Raw genomic sequence first — 27563 nt, 5'->3', positions numbered from 1 at the left:
CTCAGAGTTCTTGCTGTAATTTCTCTTTCCACCTGCAGTCCTCTTTATATTTGATTTGCTGTTTGTATTTCATGGTCTGTCAGTGACATATATCATTCTGACAGACACTGTCATGTGGGACTGAGAGCACTGGAGTCATGGAATGAAGTGCAAAAACAAAATGGTCAAATCACCTTTTTCCACCTTCCACAAATCCAGTCAGCTCTTCAAATGATGCATGTTTTCTATTGCTAAAAATATACAAAATCCTATCCTATAGCAGGGTAAGGATTCTGTTTTGTTAAGGATTTGGGGATTTTTCTTAGAGAGAGAGAAATTAGCATTGCATACTTGCTGTTTACATATATGGAATCTGAACTAGGACTTCGTGTTTAACACCTTTCTCTCGAGCTCCCCTAATGCCAGAAACCTTAGCTACAATATAAAGATTAGAAGTAACAAAAACCTCATCAGAAAAAGGCAATGGTGCAATGGTGGCAGATGACAAAATGACATCTGGTAGTGTTGGCTATATACAAAAATAGCAGTGTGTGGGAGGGGATAGAGGAACTGAAAGAGCTGAAAAAAACCCCCAAAATCTTAACACCTGAAGCAACAAATTATTTACAGTTGTCCTTAGTTGGTAATGAGCATTTCATTTCCCAGTGACATGTTTAAACTCCTAACTGAAGTGCTGCACATCCACTGCAGGCTCGTGTTGCTCTCTCCTTCTTGGTCTTCATGTGGAATCCCCTCAGCCTAGCTTTTAGCACTTTCCTCACTTCTGTGTAAAACACTTTTTTCTGTAATCAGACCTTTTTTTCTTTACTTGAATATGCAGTTCTTGGCAACATTTGCCTACTCTGCAGTGAAGTTCCCTCTTAGTTTTCTAATGGGTTCTGAGAAATCAGCTCAACTATAACCACAAACATACCTGTGTGAGTTCATCTAGGTGTACATGGAAACGTCCTACACCCAAAGTGCAGTGTGTGTCTCTGCTCTTTTTGTCTGTCTTCTCATCAACTGAACTCCATCTTGAGGAAACCACAGAACTGGTGAGACTGAGCTGCATGAACTAAAGGTAATGATGGCAGATGTGTAGCGACTACTGCTCTGTGAAAATGATTTAAAAAGGGAAACAAGATTTGGAAGAAAAGTTGCTGCTTATGAGGAAAACAATAATGATAGCAGATGTAGATTATGATTGAAAAGGATTGTTTCATAGTGTGTGAACCTGCTTTTCTGGATCTTATGAGAATCAACAAAAAGTAACTGCTGAGTTGCAGAACCACAGCTTGAAAAGGACTGAATGGATTGAGGGCATTGAGGCACTGGAACAGACAAGCTGGAGATGCCCCATCTCCAGGAATCTCTGATGGATTCATGGCAGGAGCATTTGAACTAAATTATCTTTAAGGTCCCTTCCTAATCAAGCTTTTTATGATTATAGCCAAGAAAGCCAGGCTCGAGTTTATTTCTTGCCTGGCCTGGATCACTGTGCTCTTCACACTGAAGAAAGAAGCAAGGGGATGGCAAACTGAAGAAAGGCAGGTACAGAGCAGGACAAATAGACTGTACTTCTTGTGTTCCTTCTAGAATAGTTGGTCTGATGCAATTTGGTGCGAAAAAAGAGTTGTTATTTCATGCCCTTTACACCATGTGTAATGTGTTTCAGTATTATCAGCAGAGGCTTTCAGCTGTTATACCTGTAACAGCTTCACCTTGTTTGGTGAAGATATGCTAAGCAAGTTTCTTGGTGTAGTGAAATGTGGCTGTATGAGTTGTCCAGAACCTCTACTAAGAGTTTGTAAAGCTCAAGATGTCAATGGTCACTACAGATGGAGAACAGCAAATAACAGAAATTGTATTTTGTAAAATGCAATTTCTCAATGTACTTAGATAATTTACTTAATGTACCTGATTTAGTTTCAGACCTTTTTTCCTTGCATCTCTGACACACAGACTGGGGTGCTGTGGTAACTAATGCAGTAAAACTTTGAAGCTGTAAAATCTCTGGAACTAGCACTGCCACCCCTTTGAATTCATTGGCAGTGAAGTGAATCCTCAGAAAGCAGATGAAGACTTACTCATGTGACATGAAGGCTTCTCTAAACAGGCATTAGAGTGAGACATCACCTTCATGTAAGAGACTCCACAGCACACTTAAGTATAGAGCTAATTCATCTCTTAGCTGTAGGTTTCCTTGCTTCACTGCTCTGGGTTTTCATGCCCCTGTGCTTTAGATGTTATATAAATTATTCTCCATGGAAACAGTATCTTGGGAACTGGCAGCTGTGATACCCTTGCTGTCTTATATTTAAACAATGCAGATCATCCTGTGGCCACATGCTTCTCTTTCATGTATTTCAGGCAAATGAAGCATTCTGCTGTAGAAAAAGGAGAGGCAAAAAGATGGGAATTGGTGTGCTAGAATCTGTGAGGCCCAATTCAGTGTGTATATTTTAAAAATAATCCAGGAAATAAAGATGGAGAAATGTATTTGTACTTTCTATGCTGTCAATACCAAAAGGCATTGATGATACTTTGGGAAGTGTGATGGTGTTAAATCCCTTGGGCAAAGAGTTTAAGGGATTATTCAGTGGGACAGGATATGCAGAGTGGTTTTCATTCATCTGGGGAGGAAGAAGACCAGGCTGTACTGAGCAAAATGATACAGAAGAGCATGTAAAATACATACACCAAATAATCTTGAACATCAAGCATTAGAATGGCAGAACTAGCTTGGTGCTGGTACACAATTTCAGTGTTTGGAAAGTATTGGTGGTCACCTTACTTCCATAATAACACCCTTTTCCTTTTGTGGCCTTCCAGTACAGGGTCATCCTGTGTAGGCAAAAGCTTAGTACACACTATTAATTATTAGAATATAGTCAGTAATACTTGAAGGCAGACTTCACAAAAAAAGTTTAAAAAGTAGTAAGAGTTCTTGGTAAGACCAAAAGCTGCAGGGGATAACCTGGTGCTGCTGTGGGTCTTCATCAGTATGAGCATTAAGTAATGAGAGTCCCCTGCTTGTGACAACTCTCAGTACATGTCAGTCCCACTTCTGAAATCACAGGTTGGGAAAGTGAGAAGAGTTGTGGAGAACAACCTCCTACCCACCATGCCCTGGTAGTAACAACCCAACCCCAAGTCCTGTGTAGTTACAGTAGTTTTGCACAGAAGAGTTTTGAGCAGAGATGGAAAATTATCTTCCAACTTACACCATTGCTTTGCACAAAAGTAAGACTGGTTTAAATGTGTAGGTCACCACCAGCATTTGTAAAGTTAAATATTTAACTCATTACTGCCACCAGGTATGTACCTTACACTCTGCCATAGGAATGAGTCCACAGTCTGAATGTGTTCTCTGCCAGTGCTTCATAGTGCACCTGTTCTAAGTCTGTCCTCTGAGAAACTGGAGGAATGATTCCTGTAACCCAGGAAAATAGTTGGGTGTATCTTGATAATTTTGAGTGCTGTCAGGTATGGTGATCTTCCAGATGTGCCTGTTTCAAGGCTTTGGATCAATGGTTCCTTTAGCTGAACAGAAATAAATGCTTCAAAGCATCAAGTGACAGTACTGACTTCATCTAGAGAAATTGTGGTCATGTCACCCTGACACCAAGCTTCGAAGGACTGGCCTGATTCTTCTGCTTCCCCATTTAATCATGAATCTCAGTGAGAACATTGTGGTGTTTCTGACCTGTGAGAAATCTAGACTATGAAATTGTTGCTTTTCTGTGGTGGCCTGTCATTGTGGCACATCAGAAAGGCTTCTTTTGCTCTGCTCTGTTTTGCTGGCATGTGGCAGAACAAAGTTGTTCTGCCCCTTAAAGTGTGCACGTAGCTGAACCATGTGTTAGCTGAAATTGTGTGCTCAGACATCTGATTCCCAGCTGTGACATTCTCCCTTAACCTTTTCTAAAACAATTTTCTCTTAGTAAAAGAAACCAGGGCAAGCAATAAGTTTTCTCCAAAATACATAAATCAGCATCTTAATTTTTCTATTTCAAATAATATAATTTCTTTATAATTTCAAACTTGAGCTTTTCCTTGACAACTCAGTACATGTATGCATGTGAGCATTTATTTTTTGTTCTAATTGCATTAGATAAAGAATTTCTATGGCAGTTGCTAATAGAAAAAGCAATTATTTAAAATGTCATTTGAACCTGTTGTTTGCCCCCTGAGGAATGCATTTATCTTTGACTTACTAAGAATAGGTAAATCCACAATCCAAGATTGCAGATTTTTGCCCTGTCCACTTCATCCTGTTACATGAACAATGAACTTTTAACCATTCTCTAGTATTTGTAAGAAATTTTACATATTTCTAATACTTCCAGTATAAACTGAGAGCTTCAGAGGATTGGGGTGCAGAGAACAAAAGAAATCTGTAGCTTTGATTTCTAACAATTAGGGGGAAAAAATTAGAGCAGGCTCTAGTATCTATCTCCCTTGGCTTTATTTATTAATAAAGTGTCCCTAGAAACAGCTTCAGCATCTGTTGTTCGCCTGAATGCAGGATTTCTCAGGATTTGAACAGAAAGCCCCAACCCCATCAACCCTTTAAGACCTGAGGTGCATTTCCCGGGACATCAGGCTGAAATGCAATATAAAATGGTGGGTGACACAGGCGGGTGGGGGAAGAAGATCTCTTGGGGCAGTGGGAAATGCCCTTGAGCTGAGTCAGCACCAGACTGAGGAAGTAGGTGAGGAGCTCAGGCTTCCCACCCAACAAGTTCCTTACCCTCATCCTTGCAGCCACAAACCCGAGCTGCCACTCTGGGCATTGAAATGATTGAGTTCTGTGGGTCTGCACTGGGTTTGTGTTATCAAGTGTTTGTGTATGGGACACAGGTAAGTGAAATTGGGTCAGTGTGACTGGGCAGCCCCAGTGCATCTCACCTAACACAGACTTGCAGCTGGTTTTCCCTGCAGGGATCTCATGCATCAGTCTCTGCATCTTGCCTGGCCTCCTGTGCTGTACCTGTCACTGCAGCTGTGCCAGTGTCTGGGATCTGCCTGCTGGCAGAGCTCCTGGCAGTTCTAAACACACCTGGCTGGGCTTCCTCCCTGCTCCAATATGTGATACCTGCATCAGCAGCAATGCCTCTCTAATTTTGGATTACACAGATAATTGGAAGCCATAATAGAATGGTTTGGGTCAAAGGGAACCTCAAAGATCACCTCGCTCCAACCCCCCTGCCAAGGGTAGGGACACCTTCTACTAGCCCAGCTTGCTCAGGGTGCCTTCCAGCCTGACCTGGTTTTGCTGGTTTATCTGCGCACTCTTCAGCAGTGTCTTTAGTGAGGTGATTTATTGGATTAATTCGCCAGAAATTAAAATATCATTGCCAAATTGTGTGGGTTAACGTACTTAAACAAATGATCTTTGAGGTGTTTTCTATGAGTTTTTTGATGGCCTAAATATTTTTCGCCCCGGAAGGGAGGCAAAAGGGAAAGAAGCAAAATGTAAAATATGTGGGGGAAAAAAAGAGGAGAAACTGAAATAGTAACAGCAGTTAGGAGGCACAATACAGGTCACAGGGGAATATATCCATAAATATCTGTGACCAGTTATCCTGGGTTTGCCAGTGCTCAGTCAAAAGAACTAATGCAATTTCTAATAGTGTCAGGAGCACAGTAATTGGTAGCAATTTTGTAGATTAGATTGAAATGGCAAAGTATCTGTTATAATGCAGAGGAGGCAGAAAGATTGAGCTAATGGCCCTGTTTTGGTTTTTTGTGCTGTGTTTGTGCCTTGCTGTAGTAATAAAATTTTGTTTATGTTACTGGTACTGAAAGAATTTTCAGTGGAAGTTATTGATGTCTTGGAGTGACAAAATTGCTTTGCACAGGTGCTCTGAAAGGTTTTGCTGAGGCAAAGATGGTTGGCTGGAGTATTTCTCAGTTCTGGGGGGAACCACCTTGGAAAAAAAGCATAAGGAGAGCAAGTGTAGAAATGGGAGGTGGTTTATTCTGTGTTTGTGCTGGGCACAGTAAACTGAGAGGCTGAATTGTGGTGAAAGGGATGGGTGAGTAAACAAGGCATAATCAGTAATCCCTACCTACTCCTTCATGGAAAATAGACACGCAGACTATCATTTAAAACAGACAGGACCTAAATTGGTGTTCTTCCCTCTAGGTACACAGTTTGTGGTGATTGGGAGTGGGGCTGAGCCTCATCCCCAGTGGGCACAGCTGTGAGCAGCAGGGGAGCAGCACTGACAGCAATGAGCCATGGAGTGCCCAGGGGCACTGACCAACCACAAAGGGAACAGAGGGCACACAGGGCAATGCATGAACATGAGGGGGAAAAAAGGTTGGGCTAAAGAACAAGAAGGGCAGATTCTTTCAGCCTTCTGAGTTGGTGAGGTGTTGCTGTGGATGGGTTGAAGCTTTCTGAAGCTGTGTGGTGACACTGTGTGCATCGTGACAGTCTCGACTGCGCTGTGTGCTGTGGGCTATGCTGTGACACTTCCCCATCTCTGCTGTGTTTTACCTTCCTGGAAAAGTCTTACTGCTCTCTGCTTTGACCCAGTAGGATGCTTGCCAGTGCATTTATCCATCGTGTGAGATTTCCTTGCCTCTGGATGACACTGGGAGCTGCTCCAAGGTAGGGAGCAGTGCTGTGTGTTCCCAGCTTGCCTTGGGGATGGGTTCTGTGGGGAAATTCACTCTTGATCATTCTTGTCTGTTTTCCTTTGCTCTCTAAGACATTGGAATAAATCCTTCTGGGTCCTTGTTACCCTTTTGATGTTGTGGTAAAAATTTTCAAAGAAATGAATGACAGTTGAGTATTGAACTCCTATCAATTTTACTAAGGACTGAGCCATCAAGCTGAATTTTATGATGCTGTTCTCTTTAAAACAAAAAATCCTGGTTGATAGAATGCATAGAATGTAAATACTATTGCCTTGTGTACTGCCCAGTATGTGTTAAGTACATTAAAAAATGGCTCTTGGAAGAAAACAAAGCAGAAACCATGGAAACTAGGCAAATGGCATGGTAGGATTGTATGGTAAAGCAAAGGTTTGGGGTGAAGGGCAAATTCAGATTTTGAAATAAAAATTTGGGGTAACTTTTCCTAATGTTGTGGAGGTTGACCTATTTGAATTTTGTTTAAATGACTTTTTACGAGGCCACACCAAACTTAAATAGACTATTAGCAGATCACAGTTTAAGGTCAAAACAAACCTCATAAAACCATGAGGTGATGTGGGCCTCATAAAGGTGAGGTGCAAAAACTTCATTTTGTGTTGTCCTTTAAATGGCCAGATGTACATACATAAGTTGTACATCCTGATATTGATGCAAGAAATCCAATAATTCTTTTGTCTAGTAAGCTATGAGTAGCAACTATGAGGAGTATGAGATTTTTCCTTTCATTGTTCATTAAACACAGCTGAAAATCAAAATTTCTCCTTCTAAAGCAGTATGATAGATGTGCACATTCTTTTTAGACAGAAGTACTCTTCTGGATGAGGATTTTATTATGCACAGGATACAGCTTTTATTTATTTAGAGCCATGTTTTCAAGATATTGATGAAATTTAATAGAATGTACTTTTTGACTTCTGCATAGGAATGAATTTGACTTGAAAATTACATTCCCTTATGTGTTAGAAGAAATCCACAGTTAGGGCTGCCTGCAGCAGTTCCTGAAGTTTAAGTTGTATGTGAATTAGAGGGGGGAAAATCCCTTTTCTCTTTTCAGCCTCTTTCTTTCATTTAGCGTTTTCCCCTGTGCTTCATTTCATGACCACATAGTTACAGTGCATCTGTCCGTAGTGAAAGAAAAAGCAGTGTCAGTGTTCAATAACAGAGGCAACAGTAAAGGGTTTGTTTCTTAAAATGATCAGCCATGAAATACAAGAAGGTGTAAAGAACTCTTATTTTACATGCACAGTGGCTGCCTGTATGTTAAATCTAAGATGACAGATTTATTTACTGAAATCCAGAACCAGCACAGTAAACTCTTTTGTTGTGCATGGTGCAAACAGGGATATTTGCCCTCCACAGCTCTAGCAATATTCACACTTAGAAACCAAGTATTAAATTTAAAACATGGTGGCCCAAATATTCTCTTATCATCTTCTGTTTATTATGAAATCTGTTTTCCAATTACCGAAGGCCTTTTCCTTATTTAAACAATTTCCATGGTATCAGCTCACCATACTTTTGCCTGCCTGACCATTGCTAGGTGTGGATTTGCTTGTGGGAAGAACTCCGTGCTGGATGTTGGGCACTAGTAAAACATGAAATCACCTGCTTCATCATAAAATACAGGATCCTTAAACATTCCAAACCTTCAGTTCTGTGTTTGGCACTGTAAAGAAAGGTAACTGTAAAACTCTGTGTTAAATGTTAAGTGCAAAATGTTAAAATGAGCTGGAATCTCTCTTATGCAAGATTTTTTTTGTGTGTGTTACAGAAGAGCAAATTTCTGTACTAATGTCATGTGCTCATGTAGCTACCAATTTCAGTAGGAGTTAAGCAGGTACTAATAATGTGCTTTTGAAAATCCAGTGGAATAATTTTGTACTTTTACTACTTAAATAAAATACTTTTGCAGAAATTGGCCTTGAGCTCCTGAATGAGAATATATTTTCCATTACTTAATTTTCCTTCATATCTGTCTTGAAGTGTTCAAAATTCTTGGCTGAGTAGCTGTAAGGTTTCTGAACCAAAGTCTGAAGAAGAGCTGCTTTTTCCATTTGTCATCCTCTTAGAATCAGGTTTCCTTTAGGAATATAGAATCCTGAATATTCAAACATTTAGAATAAGGGACTCTGTTTGAGACAATGTGGGAGAATTGTCTAAATCCTTAAGAGCATGCAGTAGAACAGTCTTTTTTTAGGTTTACTAAATTAGTAGAGGAACAGTGAGACAACACAACACATGTGAGGCTCTGAGGCACCAGGCTTAGGCATCCAAGAGGACAGAGCTGGTGTGGGAGTCAGCAAGGTTGAATCCAATAAAAATGAGCTGAACTTCGCAGTTCTGGGTGTCCTTCTGGGCTGTTTCAGACACACATGCATTGCCATTTATGTACATTTGGGCATGTGTGCATGCAGCTCCTCCCTGGGAACGGAAGGCAGGAAGAGATGGGGAAGAGGGAGGAGCATTTGTTGGAAGTTTCCTTTCCTTGCACTCAATTCTGCTGCTTCTGGGGACTGAGGAGTTAGAGGCTGAGCAGTGGGGAACAGGAGCACATTGTTTAAGCTCCCCACAGAACACTTCATGATGGAAAACATTGTCTGCTCAGTGTGTGTGGGCTCTGCAGCCCCAAAGCTGGAGCTGTGATTGCCTTGCCTTCTCTATGTGTCAGTAGCTGTTGTGGCTGTTCTGGGCACAGGCTCCTTTTGAATGTATTTCACTGCAGTGACACCCGAGTGGGAGCTGGACAGAGGTCCCAGGGTATGCAGAGTGTGCAGAGCTGCCTGTGTAAAAGAAAAGGATTTACCTGCTGTGCTGCCTCCTTGGCTGTGTGAGTGCTGTGAAGGTTTATATACCTCTGTGTGTAGCACATATATCTTGAAAAGAGCATTTGTTCTGGACAGCTTTTGCTATTAATTTGCTATTGTCCTTCATGGCTAGCTTGTTTCTTTCTCCTTTATGCTGTATTTCACAGATTTTAAAATAAGGCCATCAAGATAAATTGCCTTTTAATGTTTACTGTCCCTTCCAAATAGATTCCCCCCCTCTCCCTATTCACAAATCACCTTCAGAAGAGCTAGATTTACTGAAAGATTCCTCACTAACACATAATTTTTGCTAACTAGAAAAATTCTAAGTAAATTTTAAACTTAGACTTTAAAATATGTATTTGTGTTTTTTCTTTCTTAAATTATGATATGCCAAAGGCACTGGACTAAAATGCCAGATCCCTCTGTCTATTAGGGAAGCTGCTATGCTGACCTATTTTGCCTTGACATTAATTAAATTGGTAGAGGGGTGTTCCTTCATTGCCAGGTGTGGTGCAGGGTGCAGTCTGCCTTGGTAACTCGCCTCACTTTGGTGTCACTAGTGTAGGTCTTGACTGGGTAAGACAGATGGGTTTGGGATTTGCTAGGCCAGAGATATGCCTTTATTTTCTGGGAGCTTTTTTGATGTGTGATGTAGATTGTGGCACCATTCAGGTGACACATTTGATCCTGAAGTGGCTTCAAGCTAACTCTGGATGTCATTCTGAGCCAAGGACTAGCTGAGGTGTCCTTGCTCTGTGAAGTAACCCAGGTCTAAACCTGGGGATGTGACACAGGTCCACACTGCAGTGAGATGCAGTTCCAGTGGTTCAAAATGTTTCAGTGGCTCTCTCACAGTGAAGGAATTTGTGTATTTTTGCAGGATCAAGCCCTAGACCTATGATAAGGGATTATAAATGCGGACAGCAGTTGTAGATTTTAAAATAGATTAAATTGTTTCTTCTTATGTTTCACTGTTTGTCTCTGAAAGCTTTCCAGTGGCTTTTAGGGCCCTTCCTAAAATGAGATGTGATGAGGTACTGCTGGGTTTCCAAGTTTAATTTTACCCAATACCATGTCATTTTTTTTCTACCTTTCTCTCTTTTTAACTAGGATGCAATGCAAGTTCACAGATCTGAGAGTCTTTTAGGTTGGGAAGAGTTGTTTGTAGGATTCCAGAGCTGGAGTGTGTGTGGAGTGATGGGGCTGTGCACCACATGCCCATCCTCTGGTGTGTGAAGTGGTGCCAAACCCAGTGGTGGTACTGCAGAGCTGGGTCCTGTGCTGCTACCCCCATGTCTGTAATGTGCTGTCCCTATTTCTTTGTAGTCCTTACAGGCCAACAGGGAATACAGGAAGCAGCTAAAGATAATAAATGAGGGGGATTGCCTGGTGAATATCTTTAGCTATGACGTGCAAAATCTTCAGATGGGAACCCTGGCCTGAAAGACTTTAGTTTCCTCATCCCTTTGCTCAGCACTATGGGTCTGTGAGACTAAACATTTTATTACAACCAGCACAGACCAGAGCCCCATGTGGACTGATGGCAGAGGACACACCACAGAAAGGAGAAACACTGGATTCAAGTGAGATATGAGCTGTCTAGAAAAGCTAAAACTAAAAAAAGCTAAAGTTGTCTGAAAGAGCTAAAATGTAATTCAAGCTCTCTGACCTAAGCTAAGCTGCACTGTGACTCTGGAGGGTGCCTGCTTTCTTTTAGAAAAAAAGGCCATCCTATCCCAGTGCATCCATGCTGTGGGATCAGATGTTGTTGCCTGGTATAGTTCCTCAGGCAACAATCTGGGGGCTTAAATTCTTAGCTGTTATCCCTCTTCCACAAATGGTAGAGGTCTCACAGCAATGACAGGCAAGGATATTTTAACCAACAATATTGACAGAGACAATTTATAGCCTATTGTGTGGATGCAGCTGCTGAGCATTCATATCCTGCCACCATCTTGGCATTCCTGACTTTATTTTTGACAAAGGGTCTTTAACCAGGAATACCTTCATACCTCAGCATAATTCATATCTTAGCTGTTTGCATCTTTTCTCTTGAATTTCTCCAGCTTTCCTTCCTTCCCTTACTTCTCACACACACACATCTCTGATTGAAAAAAAAAAAAAGAAAAAGAAAATGTGTGTGTGTAAGTAAATGAAGCTGAAACCATCATCATAAACCATAAGTAAAACTTGGTAACAGAAGAAATGGCAGTTTGGCAAATATTTTACATAAATCAATTCTGAAATCAATAATATTTTTGTGTTTACTACTACAATAAAAAAAATCTTTTTACACAGATAACAGACAAAGGGTTTTGAAGGGCCATTTTTCAAACCCCACTTTTAGGGTTTCCTTAGGATGGTGCTTACTACAGAGAGGATCCTCAGTGTGTTCTGCCAAGGCATTGCAAAACCTGTGAGCAGAGACCTGGGAGAAAGTATTTGTGCAGGTATATTTTTACTTTATGAAACTATTAGTTTTACCTTTTACTCAGGTAAGACGTGCTCAGCCCAGCTGCAGTGCCCCCAGGTCATGGAGTATCTCCATACAGCTCCCTCTGAGCTCCCCTTGCTCCCCAGAGCAGTCGTGGGTTGAAGCACACAAGCAGTGCTGCAGTGCCCAACCTGTGCCTGGGCTGTTATCCCCCCACAGGTGTCAGGAAATCACTTTTCTCCCTTGCTAAATCACACAAAGACTCCTCCTTCAGCTGCTTTTGTTGGGATTGTTACTATTTCGTGACTAAATTTTCACAGTATGTTCATCCTTGCCACAGCACAGATTAAAGAGGACAGTGCAACATCCCAAATCTGGTGGAACAGTGGCTGGAAGATGGTGGTAGGTTATTTTCCCCAAGGTAACTTGGGTGAAAAGTGATGCAAGAAACAAACAGCTGAGAGTCTTATTTTCACCCCTGCTTTTTCCTGGGGTTCAGCACAGTGGCACAATATCCAAGACATGCTGTGCAGTTGCATCTTGCTGAGCCCACAGGCATTCTGCTCCAAGTGGGAGCTCCCTCCACCACTGCTGAAGGGCTGCTGGCTGTGAGAATGATGGTCAATCACCCCTAAGATCTTCTGAGTGATTTCCAAGCAGTTTGAGTGAAGTATTAAGCAGTTTCAGCCAAAAGGACTGATATAAATTAAAAATGAGTGACTTGTGGCATCTTGAAAACCAGCCCCATGCTTAAGATTTTTATTTTTTAAAGCGTGCCCTGTTTTTCATCTTGCCTGCAGGGAGGCTCAGCTTGCTGCCCGGCTCAGCACACAGAGGAGAGTTTGCTGTGGCTGTGATTGACAGGGCCATGGTGTTCTGTCAAGGGGGTTTTGATTTAAAAACCAAGTGGTTTTGGGAAATTTCATTGGAATAGCTTCCAGTGACCTGAACTGAAGTTGCCTTTCAAGCACAGGGATGCTCATCCTTTTCTATCTCCTTTCCTTCTCTAATTCATCTGCAGTTCTTGTGGGGAGACAGAGAGGTCTGTTATTTCCTGGTCTATGCTATTTTTTCTTCTCTCCCTGTCTTTCACCACTGAAGTATCTCAGCAATGCCAGGAGGCTGGTATGCCCTGGGAGGGTAAGAATAGCCTACAATGGCAGAGGTCACTCCTGTTGTTGCCTGTCCACTTGCAGTTGCCTGGACAGAGGATCCACACAGAGGTAGGAGCAATTGGATCTGACAAGCCAGAGCTTTTGTAAGACAACGTGTTAAAGGCTGAAGAAGATCAGTATTCAAAACTAACAGTCCTGTTCAAATCATCAAATTCAATTAATCAGCACATTGTTTTGGCCGAGTTCCTGATTTCTGTCCTTGACCCTCAGCAAAAATTCTTTCCTTTTTTACTTTTTTTTCCCCTTTTTCTACCCGCTTTCTTCCCTGTCTAGGTGTAATCTCCTTTGGAAATGACAAAACTCTTAGGACATCAGGAGCTGGAAGTGTTTTGAGCCTGTTCAAACATGGAGCACTGGGATTCACTTGGATTTTTGATAGTCACTCTCAACTATAATGTGACTATTGTGGGTAAGTAGACCCCTCTTCTTTCTTTTGCTGCTTCATATCCTGAAGCCACCCAAGTGCCCTACTGATAATCAACTTTAATTTCAGGTTCTGTGATCTGTACAGTAAGTTGTTTTCTTGATACCTGATAGAAGAGGTTAATGTATTTATCTTCTTGTTAAACAGATTACTTCTCTATCTTTGATTTTTCCTAAACATTGCATAAAATATTCTGGCAAGGTTTTCAAATTTGGGTCTTCTTGATGCCAGGGCTTCCTGTCAGCTGGAAGAAGGGATCATGGTAAAAACACACAGAAGTAATGCTGAACTTATACCACATAAGTTGAATGGTAGAATGCATGCAATAGCTTTAGTAACAAATTTAAAAAGTTAAAGAAGAGGACAGAAGACCCACTCTCTTTTACAGGAGGAAGTTTGTGGTTACTACCATTGTGGTTAATTATTGCTTTTCATTCTTTCTTCTTTTAAACAAATAAGGATCATGTGCATAAAAAAAAAAAAAACCAAAACAACAACAACAAAAAAAAAAACACAGCAAAATGCCATTGTCTTTTCCTTGGCTAACTGTTTGCTGCTTATTTTTCACCTGTGTAATTTAAATAAGGTTCTGTTCCTCTTTCATGGGCTACTTTGAACAAAGTGTGAGCCAGAGAAAAACTTCCAAGGGCCCTTTAGAGACTCTTTGCCTGCAGCAGTGCTGTAGTTTATGCTGTGCACTGCAGGGAGCATCCAGCTGAGCCCCAGCACGGCTGCTGGAGAGGCTTGTTCTTGTGTTCCAAAACAAGATTGGGCCTTTAGGGACAGGGATGCATGGAGGGGTTATCTCTCAAGTGTATGTCACACTAACTGCTTCCTAAGGAGCCATTGATTTTTCTTAAGCAGTACTCCCCATTGTACATGTTCAAATTAAAAATTGATAGTGAAATAGCATGTAGTATTTTGAGCCTCATTAACTAATGAGCTTCAAACAGTTTTGAGGTCCTCAAAGGGAAAAAAATGCTACCAAAGGATGAAACATGGTTTGCTAAAGATGATGGATTTGTAGAGCTGGTGTTTCCCATTGACCCACACTGTGTCAAAAAGTGAGTAACAGGGCAGCCTGCCAGCAAACACAGGAAGCTGGAAACACAGCAAAACCACCACTACAACTCAGGTGATTAAAGATAAAATGGAAAGGTCTCAACTTATTTATGGCTGGATAATATATTATTTTGCCAGGAGCAGCAGTTTCTCTGATGATCTCTCATAAACCTTACACATTCTTCATGTTTTTTCACTACAGAGTGCAGTTTTGCTGATCTAGCCCATAATCAGTCTACTGGCTACAAATGGATTTTAGAGGGCACTTGAACTGTATGTTCAGTACAATAATAGGTATCACACAATGTTGTGGAAATACTTGAATATTTTAAATTAACACCAACTACTGGGAAATAGCTTTATGGGAAATACATAAGAAAATTCTCCAAGGCAACACCCATAAATAGTTATATAGTTTATAGAAAAATGCTTTGTGATATGTTTTTTTAAAAGCCTTTATAGTGTGAATTGGTGCTATTTCACAGATTGCACACAAAACCTTGTGTGCACGTGAGAGTGCATTCACGATTAATGACTTGATTTTTCAGTACATTTCTCAGCCATTAATTCTGTATAATATACTTCTCTTTAGTCACTGAGTCTTGCTGTTTCTCTGCTTGTGTTTACATTTGTGTCTTAACAATTCTGTAAAACAGAACTAATGTTATAATTCTTTTAAGTTGGTTCCTCCCCCCCCTTTTTTTAACAGTGTTTTTCCTCTTTTCTTGTAGGGGATTATTAAATTAAATTACTTTTTCAAAACTATATAGGGAATTGATGACAGGATTCAAAAGGAAATGTGAGAAATTCAAATGCTAAACTGAATTTCAGAATATGTGTTTGTACAGAATGCATTTTTAACTTTTGGCAACAGAATGGCATATCTTTAAACCTTCCTATCCTGCCCCGGAAAAGGTTTTAGATTTTCACAGAATCATGGAGTGGCTTGACAGAAGGGAACTTTGAGTGGAGAAAAGCTGCTCACTGAGGTGAACAAAGGTCGGAAATCATGGCCAAGATGGGACAGCCAAAGAAGCAACAGAGAGAAATGGCTGGGGTGCACATTTGCACAAATGTACATTTGCAGAACACTTTGCATGAGTTTGCTTATAATAAAAATAGCTAATTAACAGCTTGTTAGTAAATACCATTCTGAACACAAAAAAGATTTTGTTGGCCAAAATGTCATACAATGTCATGGCCAAGACCAAGAACAAATACTATGTCATGGAGCCATCTTTTCTGTCTAGATGAGTCTCATACTGTGTTACCTGAACTGTATTGTTGAAATAGGACAAAATTCAGGGGCAGGAGCTCAACAACAAGGGAAAATTGTGAGTGAAATGGATTGTTTAGTCAGATTTGATCACTTTTTTACCAGTGTTTTCATTAGGTTTCAGCTGGCATGGCTTATTTTGTGTTTAACTCCTACATTGTTGAGTCTAGATGAAGATTATGGAATATGTCAGCTACACATTTTTCACTGGATTTTCAGTCCCAGTCAAAAAAAAAAAAAAGGAGCTAATAAGAGGGGAGATTGTTTCCTCAAATGCCTCATGTATAGAAAGAGCATCACTGTATGACCTTTCTTCTCAGGATCTGACTCTCTTATCTCTTGTAGGGAAGATCTGGCTGATGTTAATCATCCTGCTGCGGATGGCAGTGGTGGTGTTAGCAGGCTACCCCCTGTACCAGGACGAGCAGGAGCGCTTTGTCTGCAACACCCTGCAGCCAGGATGCTCCAACGTTTGCTATGACTTGTTCTCTCCCGTGTCTCACTTCAGGTTCTGGCTCATTCAGACCGTGTCTGTCCTGCTGCCCTATGCTGCATTCAGCATTTATGTTTTGCACAAGGTAGCTGTGTACATTGTCAGAATGCACTGTCTGGTGCATGGGTGCAAGAAGAACAAGGGTTTGTCAAGCCCTGAAGATGTGAAGGAGCTCTGTAGAAGTGCAGTTGTCAATAGAGAAGATTGTGGTGCAGACAGCCTAAGTGTCCTTAATTTTTCAGGGGCATATACCATTCATCTTTTTGTTAGGACGCTACTTGAGGTTGCCTTTGCAGCTGTGCAATACTTTCTTTTTGGATTTTTTGTTCCTGACCGCTTTTCGTGCTACCACTCACCTTGCACAAGCACTGTTGACTGTTACATCTCCCGGCCCACTGAGAAATCCATCATGATGATTTTCATCTGGGGGGTCAGCAGTCTGTCCTTTCTGCTCAGCCTTGCTGATCTCGTCTGTGCTCTCCAGAGAATGACAGCAAGAAACCAAAAGAAAAAGCAGCTGGCAAAACTTTACACAGAGAAGGAGTGCATGATCTATCTTCCCCCAGTCCAGCACAGTAGCTCTTCTCCACCTCAAAATGGGGATGGCCCAGTAGCAAACAGCTGCCAGACCAGTGATGGCTCCTGCTCACTTCCCCCTGACGAGGAAGAAGAGGCTGTTCCTCATCCTGGAGGTGTCCTTCAGCAAAGTGCCAGCACTAAGTGCTGTGTACCAGACCTTGCTGTCAAGCAGCAGAGCACTGAAGAGCCCTTGTGTGCCAGTGACCACCAAGGAACTCCCTGCAGCCAAGTGAGACCCAGGCTCCAGCAAGACTTCATTAAAGATGCTGCCCTGGCTTTGGGGCCTCAGATTGAGTCTCCCCTTGGAGTTTCTTCCTCTGTTCTCCAGAGCAAGCTTTTAGGGTTCTACCCTACAGCTGAGCTAAAAAGCCCTGATGCACAATCGAATTACAGCAGCACAAGCTGCCTGAGGTCAAAAAAGTCCGAATGGGTATAGAACCCAGAGTGAACACTGTGCTGTGACCTTGACAGGGCAAATCATTGCACCACTGAAGAGGCTTCAGAGAGTTTCAGCTGAATCCCTTGGCTGTGCTTATGCTGCAGAGACACTCTACTCCATTAGAGAAGAAGCAAAAACTTTGGATAAGAGTTTGAAGGGACATGTTCTTTAGAAAATGTGACATCTTTGGTTTTTTTTGCATGTAGATGGTTTAAAAAGGCTGTGGACTGTCACTGATGTGACTGACCTGGTTTTCCAGGAGTATGTGTGAACACTTGTTTGTTCTAACCTAGTTTTATTGCAAAAGATTGAGCTTAGCAAAGACAGGTTGTCTACTCTCAGAAGCCTAATTTATCTCCTCATACTAAATTCTCAAAGCCCACTCTAAGACAGGATATTCAAGAAGACTAGGCAGTGAATAAAATAAAACCACTTGTTTTGTAGCAAAGTGTTAATTTGTTAAAACCCCTGGATCCTGTTTCTTGAAGGCAATACCCCTCTCCCAGCTAGCAGTGCCTGGGCAGTACCTTCCTCTGACACTGATGCCAGCTGCAGTCTGACCATGCCTGAGGTATTCAACTACAACACCTTCCAGTGCCTAAAGGAAAGCCAGAGGGGGACTTTCTACAAGGGCATGTAGTGACAGGACAAGGAGGAATTGCTTCAAACTGAAGCAGGGTAGGTTTAGATTAGATGCAAGGAAAAATTTTTTTACTTGATGGTGGTGAGGCAGTGGAAGAGTTTGCCCAGAGAAGCTGTGGATCTCCTGGATGTCCTATGCCTGGAGGTGTTCAAGATCAGGTTGGATGCAGCTTTGAGCAGTCTGGTTTCGTGGAAAGTGTCTCTGCCTATGGCAGGGGTAGTGGAAATAAGTGATCTTTAATGTCCCTTCCAACCCAAACCATTCTATGAACTACAATAACCTCCAAAACAGAGTGGCTGCATCTACATTAGCTGCTGGGCATGGTCCTGTGCTTGGGAATTTCTCAGGAGACAACAAGGAGGTGTGAGCCAGAAGGGTGTCAGGGAGTGCTCCACTCAGCTTGCCAGGGATTGAGCAGCAATGCCCATGCTCTGGCTCCACTGACACATCTTCAGGGTGTTACTCCTCAGCCTTAAATAGTCACACTGGGCTCTCAATTTCAGGAGGTGGGAATGAATCACCTGACCTGTTTTAGGGGTCTCTAAAGGTAAGATGAGTCACTTTCTAGATATACCTATTTCTCCCACAATATGATTATCTCATCATTATCCCTGGGTTTAGGGAAAATGGTTTTTCCCCTGAAAGAAGGATATAGGGGCAATGTCTATATCAGAGTGCTCACCCTCTTTGTCTGACAGTTATAATGCTGGTAATTTGAAAACATGTCTAAATTGAGTGAATCACAGGAGATTTTATTACAGCTATGCTTTGTGCTTTCCTTCAGTGTTAATTCTGTCCCATTTGCATAAGCGTGGTCCACACTACAGCGCAGCAGAGCGTGAGATGAATTTTCTTTTAGCTACAAGTCAGTGGGGTTTGAAGGTTGCACATACCTGCAGATCATCAGTGGGAGTGGATGTGGAGGAGCATGTACCTAGAGAAATGTGCTGGTGGTAGAGTCTTATAAAACAAATTATTCCGACGGTGTCAAGAACTGGTGTTTGTAGATCCTGCTTGGTGCTGGAGTAGCTCCGATGCTGTTTAGACCAGGCAAGGTTTAGCCTTGCTCTTGGGCTGCCACGTAACAATTTTCTGTAATAACTCAAGGGTTGGCTCCCATCTGCAGGGCATGAAGGGACAACAGCTTTCACAGTCTAGCTTTTCTCTCCTATGGGTGCAGAAGTCTTCAAGACAGGCTCACCTGTGTATTATTTCTCGCATGTATAAGGTAAAGACTAGCAATTATCCCTTCTCTTCTGCATTCCCCTAAAATTAGGTGGCTTAATAGGTAGACAGAACTGCTCTTGGGATCAGAAGAAAAGTACTTTGGGATCCTGAGGTAGGCTATGGGCATTTTTAACTACTACCTTCGAAGTAAGGGTTTCCTCTCCATTAGCTCTGTTTGTTTCTTTTATTGTGCATGCTTGTTGTGTGATTTGTCATTTCCAGGGTAGAAGCAGCATTAATTATTAAACTTATCGTAGGCAGAAAAACATTAAATATTTAAAGTTCTCATCCTCCAAACCCTCTTTAATGGGGTCTGTGCTGATTACACATGCCATGACAAAACATTGCAACAATGAAACATTTTATGATTCATTGCATCTTCTCAGATGTGAGAAGGAATGCGAGGAGCAAATGTGGATTCAGCCTATTGCATACATCCCACAGCATGAGATCTAAATAGGGTAGGAAAAATAATAAATGCATTGTGGCTGGACACAGTTTGGTTTTTTCTCTATGGTTAGACATTTTTTAATGATTGAAGAGTCTCATTTGAAATTGGAAAGATCCTCTTTGTGTTTGAAATCGAAAGTGAAATTAGTGGATGTCTTCATTTGTCTGCAGAGACTGTGGCCTTTGGGTTGTGCTGCATCTCTGCAAACCTGGCTGATTTTGGGACTTGTGGGTCCATTGAAACATAATTCAGAGTCAGTGTAATAAGCACTTAATGTGTTTGTAAAAACTGCATATTAAAGGAGAAAAACTTGGTATGGAATTTTCCCTAGGGAGTGAGTAGAAGCCTCTGGCATCAACAACTTGCTCCTAGGGCAATGACTCAGAGATTTTACTGCTATTTCTCCAAGTCACAGTTATTAATTACAAAGATGCAGCAAGATCAGCTGATTTGTCAGCAAGGGAAGACCAAGGGAAGAAGTGTAAAGGAAGTTTGAACTGTTGTGAACTTCCAGAGCTCAATGAAATTAAAAGTGATGGGTGGGAGGGACATCCACAGTGGGGAGGAGAAAATAGCAAAAGAAGATCTGCTTGGAAAAGCAAACGTAAGCTGTAATTTCCCCTTGTATTCAATATCACTGAACGTGGAGGTGCTGTAGACATGTCTAGATGTCTTAGAGTGAGAAAAGAACTGATAGATGTGAAGCAAAGAAGCAGCAAGGCTTTCTGCTGTTAAAACAAAAATTTAGTCTTTTAAACTCATGTATTGGTTTTGTAAGTCCTTCCAGAAATTATTGCATACTCAGAAAAATGTTACAAAAGGTTCTTATTATGTTCAATGATATTTCTTTAAATGATTTCCTAACCTATCTACTTCAGAAAAGCATTTCAAAGATGGGTTGAAAGCACAAAACTCCTCAAACTGCTCTCGGGGAGCTTTGTCTTGTGCTCAGAGTGCAGGTGTCACTTGCACCCTGAGGTGGCTTTATGGAACAATACAGAAGATATTTACTTTTTTCTCATCCAGCCTTATGTGGTGCTGACCATGGGCTTATACAGAAAGAATTGAGCTCCCTGGAAAAAAGAGCTGGAACTGATCAGAAATCGAGGATAAAATAGTTTTCACGTAAGAAATAAAATTTGTACTGGAAAATTATAAAACGTCTTAAATATTTTTTTTCTTAGTGTCTTCAATTGCACTTCAATAGCAATTCTCTTGCTAAATAAGTATCTAGTAGGCTGCTGGAGGCACAGAATTTTCATGTTTTCTAACATGCAAAATCAAGTATCACTGGAAGGTTCTGCAGTATGAACATGATTGAAAGAAAAAAAATCAATTTTGTTGCCTCTAACTAAAATATATTTAAATTTTTCTCTAAACAAATATTTTCCAATATTTTTTGTTTTGTTTTGCAATATATTTTTTAATACCCAAGTCAAAGCCAAACTAGTTTAGAAGCCAAGATTCAGTCAGTTATAATCACTTTATCCTCTTGTTGCACTTTTTAGGTTGGGTCACTTTGATTTACTCTCAGCAGCATAACAGAAAGCTGTGACTCTCTTCTCTTGTGAAAGACACTGTAGACAGGTGTCTAGGGAATGTATAATTTCCTGTCAGCAGCTGTTGTTCTGCATGAATATCTCAGTTCAGAATAAGTTCATGAATATTCTCAGCCCAGAATAAGTATTAAATCTGAAGTCAGCAGTGTAGAGACATCCTCAATGTATTCTCTCAAGTTATTATCTGCCCTTACATGATACATCATTATTTCAATTAGCTTTCTAAAATAAATCCTTAAAGAGCATATTAATTGAGCATTATATTATTGTAATGTCCTGATTACAATGGAGAACAGATAAATTGTTACTGCTTGTAGTATTTTAGGACACTAAAGAAATACATCTCAAAAAATAGGACAGTGGAGTAGTTCAAAAGGCTGTTCTTTAACTTCTGTCTTTTGATCTGCTTTTAATAGCCCGATGTTCTCCACTGACAGAGAAGTAATTTTACAGCATAATGTCTTACACTGTAATGGAGTTGTTAAAATGTTCTGCAGATTAGATGGTCTCTGCTCACTCATAGCATGAACTCTTGGCCTGTGACACCCAGCAATGCTTTCCTGAAAGATGAGTTCACCGAGGCAGAAATGTGATCAGAATGTATCAACTGCATCTCTATGTTAAAATTATCTGGTGTCCATGTAGACAGATTCCAATCACAATCTGCTTCATTAGCTTCTGATTTCTCCCACTTTGCTGTTTCCTTCCCTTTGGTTTGGCAGGCAGGAGGTCCCAGGCCATCTCCACGGCTGTCGTTTACTCATGGGAGTCCAAGAACCGTTTTAGAATCCTGTGCTGCTCACACTGCTGTGGAAATGCCAGGAGGTAGAGAGCTGTCTCCAATTCAGTGTCTGCAGGTGACCCTTTGTGCTGAGTACTGGATTAGCTCTGAAAAGCCTTAGTGAGGATGATGGGACTTTTGAGCTTGTTGTTAGCAACTGAGGTTTATATATGGTGCTCTCAAGAACGATGGGGGATTTGGGCTCAGCAATCAGAAGTAATTTCCTTCATTTCTGGCTTTCTTATGTGAGTAACATCTATTTTGCCAGTGAGACTTTAGGCACCACAGCATTTTCTGGCACTGAAAATGCTACTTTTACAAAAGAAATAACAATAATGGAAATAAACAGGAGATTTAGACCTAACAGAATACAATTTTGCATTTCCCCCTGTGGTGACTTGCCTTTTCCTTGCACTGAAGATAGGCAATTTTTTTTTTTTTTTAAAGAGAAGCCAGGATAAGATGCTTTCAGAGCCCCACTTGTCCTGACAAATTAAACACCTACTTAGACACCCACTCCTTCTGCTCATTTCTCTATGAGTCAGTGTGAGTGATTCTTACTTCTGACAGACAATATACAGTGCAATGAGCTCTTTCTTTCTGGCACAAACTTTAAAGCTCTGTGCTATCTTTGGAGGTCTAGTGAAGATATTCAAAGGTAGGCAGATGAACAACTCGTGCATTGGCTAACAAATCCAAGCTTTTTCCTTCTTCAGCAAATCTCTTTCTAAATCATTTCTCTGAAACATACATTAGGAATATCTGTAACACAGTTTACCATTTGTGATGCACTGACAGATACCTGTTTTTCCAGGTTCACCAGAGGCTTTCACGTACAACTTGGTGACTCGATGGGACCTAGTCTCTGAATGACTGGAGAAAAGCACAGGATTTGCATTGCAGCCCCACTTTGGTCTCCCATCAGTCACTCAGAACTGATCCCACAGACTACCAACCTCTATGAAATTCACAAGGTGACCCGATATTAAGAAGTGGTCCAAACACAGATTTTTTTTTGTAATGTAGATAGATAGAGAGACAGATGTGGTAACAATCCACCTCATGAGCTGGAGTTACATAAAACACAGAGCTACTTCAATTTGGAATAAATCAATCCTAATTTCCAGAGCTTATAGCAATAGAATTTAGAACGTGCAGATAGACAGGAAATATTTTCTTCAAATTACCCCTATCTGCAAAATATATTCCATGACTTTTACAAGAAATATTGACAACCCCTTAGAACAACAGTCTTACTTTCCCTATTTACTTAGCCCTTTGTACTTCAGCAAAAATCCTAAAAATAATATGGTGGAGGGGCAGGGGGGGAAGGAGTCAGGGGTTGATTAAAACATCCAAACAGTTGCTTTATTTATACATGAAATTCCCAAAATATTCCTACAAGGCTTATTTCCAGAAACAACTTGGCTCAGCACACTTTATATTCTGAGAAGTTTTGCTACAAATTGAAAGCAAAGACTTAAGCCAAACATTTAGGTTGTTTATTCTTGTTGACATGCTCATTGGTATCCATCAATAATAATCTTGCTGTGTAGAACCTGAGATTTAGCCCACTAGGGCCTGGACACCAGGTCAGCTGAAACAAAGTCCCACACTGCTTCTGACACCAAATTCTATACAAATTCTGACCTGATTTTGGAGTATGTGCAGACATCACAAGACTGGTCCAGCTGTGGCACCAAAACACAACTTCCATGTTTCTGCAGTCCCTACAGAGCTGCCCTCTGCATCCCTCAGGCAGCCTGCAGGCCCTGCCAATACAGACTGAACACTTTGAACTCTGAGGACTTCTGCTGATAAATGAGAATTTAGTAGATCTCGTGAAGCTAATCCCGTGCTCTAGGGCTGCATCGAGAAACTGTGGCAAAGTTAAGGCCAGACAGGGCAACTGTTTATCACAATTGTGAGCACGAGTCTGTGGCTGCAAAGTTAGCTACAGATAAATTTATTTGGACTGGAGGATCATCAGGATCTTCCTCAAAAATGGACTATGTAAAGCATCTCATGAGGGTGTGGGTGCCTCAGTCAGCACCTGACAAGAGCTCACCCACCATCTCAGGGAGCACTGAGCTCTCTTGGTGGAGTGTTCCCTGGAATTTCCATGTTAGTGTCCATGTTAGTGTTTGCAGGAATTAGTTTGTGAAGAGGAAGTGCTGTAAGTGCCAGCTACTTTCCATTTTGCCAGTGTCTTTGTGCTCTCTCTGCCTTGATGCCAGGCAGGTTCTCATGGTGCAGAAGGCTGTTTGTGCAGTGCCCCAGCTGCCAGCACACACCTCAAAAAGCAGCAAGGTACAGTCTCCACCACCCACCTGGGAGCACCACTTCCAGAGTTTCCAGGATCTTTGGCAGTGTGTTTCCAAAAAATGAGGTGGGACTTGATTGGCAAATTGTCTGCATTGCTGTATCTGACTGATCCAGCCCACCAGCAGCAGCCATGCAGCTACTAAAGAGGCAGGATCCTGGTATGAAGGGTGACAGAAGAAAAGGGAAAATGTGATAAACATTGTCTTCAGCTGCATACAAAACATTCCTTGCTGTTTTCCCCTCTTTGCCTGACTGGATCCCTCTCCTCCTCCATGTTATGCTAGCATGCTGGGATGAGCTGAGCATCCTTGAGGCAATGGAAGATGCCAACTCATGGCAAGTCCACTTTCCAGAAAGGATTTCCTTGCTTTGCCATGGCCCTGGCAGTCACTCTTACACTGGTGAGAGCTTCTGTCTGTCCAGAATTGTTTCTCAGTGTTCTTTGTGTCTTACAGAGGTCAGGTGGTGACTTTGGGGAAAGTGGCTCCCATTTGTACCTGGGTACCTGGCAATTTGAAGGGAATGCCACCAGCAGAGGTGGTAGTGGTGATGACATGTAATGCAGGCCACAGGAAACAGGAAAAGTGGCCTTTTGCAGCTCTAGGGTTGGCTTAATTGACCAGGCTTTTAACTGAGAGAAAAACCTTTGCAAAAGCTGCTTTAGACAGTCAATACAGACCAAGAAGCTTTACTGGCAGAAAACCTTAGCAGACAGGTCTGTGAACATGAGCATGTTTTTGGAAGCTCTGGTTTCCCCATTAGAATGGGTTTGCATTGTTAGGACTGTGCCAGCTGTGCGAGCTCGGGCAGGCAGCTGTCAGTTGTGCTTGGAGTCTGGTCTCAAAGAACAGAGGGACCTTTGTCCTTCTCTTGAAGATTTATGTAGCATTTATGTCCAAACTCCTGGTGGCATTAGTCTGAAGAGGTCTGTAGCTAGGAAGGCTTTATATTACCTTGGCTATTTTTCTTAACAAATAGAAGAATTGTGGCTCACTGTCAGGCACCACGTTCCCTCGAGCCCCAGTGAGTGCACACCAGGAGTCCCATCTGTCAAACGCCCACTGATGGACATGAGGATGGAGAGCTTGTGGGTGCTCTTCTGAGAGTGAGTGCTTCCTCTTGGCTGCCAGTGCTGTGTAAAGATGGAAGATTTGCAGCCCACAGATCTGGTGTGCATCCAGATCTGGTCCCTGGCCCAGGCTGAACCCCTGTTGCCTTCCTTCTCCCCTCTGCCATAAGATATTGGTGAGCTGGTGTTGGCTTTTGGAGAGGGTAGGAGGCTAAATACCAGGGCTAGGACAGTTCTCAGACAATGTCTGAAAATGCCAGGCTCAGGTATAAGACCTTCATTCCTCACAGTGTGTTGCTCTTTAGCAGTACTTAGCAAGCTGAGTTACCAAAGATTTTGTTTCAGGAAACATTAGGTTGGATCATGCTACTATTTTATTTGAACATATTTGCTGCTCTCTAGAGGAGCTGATGGAACTTGCATGATTTAAGGATATGTGGTTATGTACTTAAAGTGGTCCTAAAACTTGGATAAATGAAGAAAATTTCAAAAAGGAGAAAAACCGAAATAAAAAATGGCCCCTCTAAAATTTTTTTCAGGAAATTAAGCAGCAGCAAAATAAAACTTAAAGTAAAGAATAGAGAAATTAATGTATCACAAAGAGGTAGAAGAAAGCATGTTAGGGGACTGCCAAAAGAGGTGATACCAGAATAGCATCTTTTCAATAAATTATGATTATACTGAATAAATTATTATTATACCAATCAAAGGCCTTGTCAAGAATAACACTCCCCCCTCCAAATCCTTAGCAGACAAGGCACAGAGTGCTTTCAAGGGGTCAAAGAGGTCAGAGCAGTGATTAAGAAGAAACCTCTCTACAGAGCAATCAAAACTATACATTGTGCTAGCTTGTACAAAGACATTAGAGAGCCCAGGAAATAATGTAAAACTTGAGCAAACACCAATTAAAGACCCTATCAGCAAGAAAATACTGAAATTTTACAGCAGAGATGATAGAAACAATCACCAACCTCTCCTAGGAGGGTTCAGCTCAAGGTTAAGACACCTCCACTTTGCCACATAGCTGCGAGGTCGGTATCACAGTCCCACTACTCTTTGAAGAGATCTGGTCAAATCCAGATCTGGGCTGCAGAAAGTTGCCCACAAAAGTATCCCATGTTATTAGAGTTGCCAGAGGGTAAATGAGATATTCACCTGTGTCTTTCAGACACGACAGAAAACTACAGGAGACCCATGTTCATTTGGAGAGGCAGGTAGAGACTGGAGAGGAATCTCCAGGATCACCTGGAGCCCCTGTCTGAGCAACTCAGCTGAGGCCCACGAGTGACTTAAGAGTCCAGATTCTGCTTCCATGACCTACTGACAATATTTCTAACATTCTATTGACTGCAATAAGAGTTCATAGAATGCCTTACCTTAAAAAAACCCTATACAGAGATACCTACCTGCATTTACATGTCCCAGTCTTGAGCTGAACCTCAGCCTTCACCTGAACATGGCACTTGGAGGGAGGGGGGTGGAGGGAGGAGGGAAAAAAAGAAGGTATGAAAATGTTGAGAAATATTTAGGTAGTGATAACAGCTAGAGAAGCACTACTTTAGAGGATGTTACCTGTCAACAAATATGATACTGGGTTTTATTCAACAAAGGAGACACAGAAAGCTAAGTTGGGAGAACAGGATTGCTGCTGACTTGGAATAGCATATGATGCCAGACATTTTCACAGTAGAATTATTTAGAAAGAGAGCACAAAGGACAAAAATCACACTGCTCATGCCATTAATATATTTCAAAAAGACATCTTGTAAACCACCACCACGCTCCAGAATCTTCTAAAATGCAAAAAGAAAAATTGACACTATAGTCTGACTTCCACAAGTACAGTCACTATGGCCACATGGTCATACACTGAGCTCTTTGAATTCTCATGTGTGCTGTTGCTAAAGACTTAGTTGAGAGAAGTGCATAAAAGAAGTGTTGTATTTCCAGAGGAATATGGTAGGAAATGTAAATACACAGCTGGAGCAATGCTGCTACGGAAACAAAAAAGTTGTGCAGTGTTGACAGAGACAGATGATCTCTTAGTATCAGGAAAACACAGTTTCATCAGAATCTGCCACTTCAGCAATTAGTTCAAAAGACAGGACATTTAGAGGTGGCCACATTTTATTTTAGGAGACATTACATAAAAAGTTTGTTCTGTCCAATGT

General features: G+C 41.5%; 1 protein-coding gene across 1 annotated transcript; it reads left to right on the top strand.

Annotated features, from left to right (window-relative positions):
* The first annotated feature begins 5 nt into the window (after positions 1 to 5).
* Positions 6 to 20125, top strand: GJD4 (gap junction protein delta 4). The gene is made up of 4 exons (XM_064393717.1): positions 6 to 1060; positions 1430 to 1530; positions 13338 to 13473; positions 16172 to 20125. The coding sequence occupies exons 3-4, from the start codon at positions 13410 to 13412 to the stop codon at positions 17332 to 17334; spliced, it is 1227 nt and encodes a 408-aa protein (XP_064249787.1). The 5' UTR covers positions 6 to 1060; positions 1430 to 1530; positions 13338 to 13409; the 3' UTR covers positions 17335 to 20125.
* The last annotated feature ends 7438 nt before the right edge of the window (positions 20126 to 27563 follow it).

Source organism: Passer domesticus, chromosome 1 (assembly GCF_036417665.1).
Source record: "Passer domesticus isolate bPasDom1 chromosome 1, bPasDom1.hap1, whole genome shotgun sequence".
NCBI classification, from domain to species: domain Eukaryota; kingdom Metazoa; phylum Chordata; class Aves; order Passeriformes; family Passeridae; genus Passer; species Passer domesticus.
Note: the sequence above shows the minus strand (reverse complement) of the source record. Positions and strands in the feature narration are given on the sequence as shown.

What these genes read in the sequence shown, in the direction of transcription:
- GJD4 (XM_064393717.1), top strand. Translation starts at nt 13,410, where the DNA reads ATGGAGCACTGGGATTCACTTGGATTTTTGATAGTCACTCTCAACTAT. An exon ending in CTATAATGTGACTATTGTGG is followed by an intron (nt 13,474 to 16,171) that starts GTAAGTAGACCC and finishes TATCTCTTGTAG; the next exon opens with GGAAGATCTGGCTGATGTTA.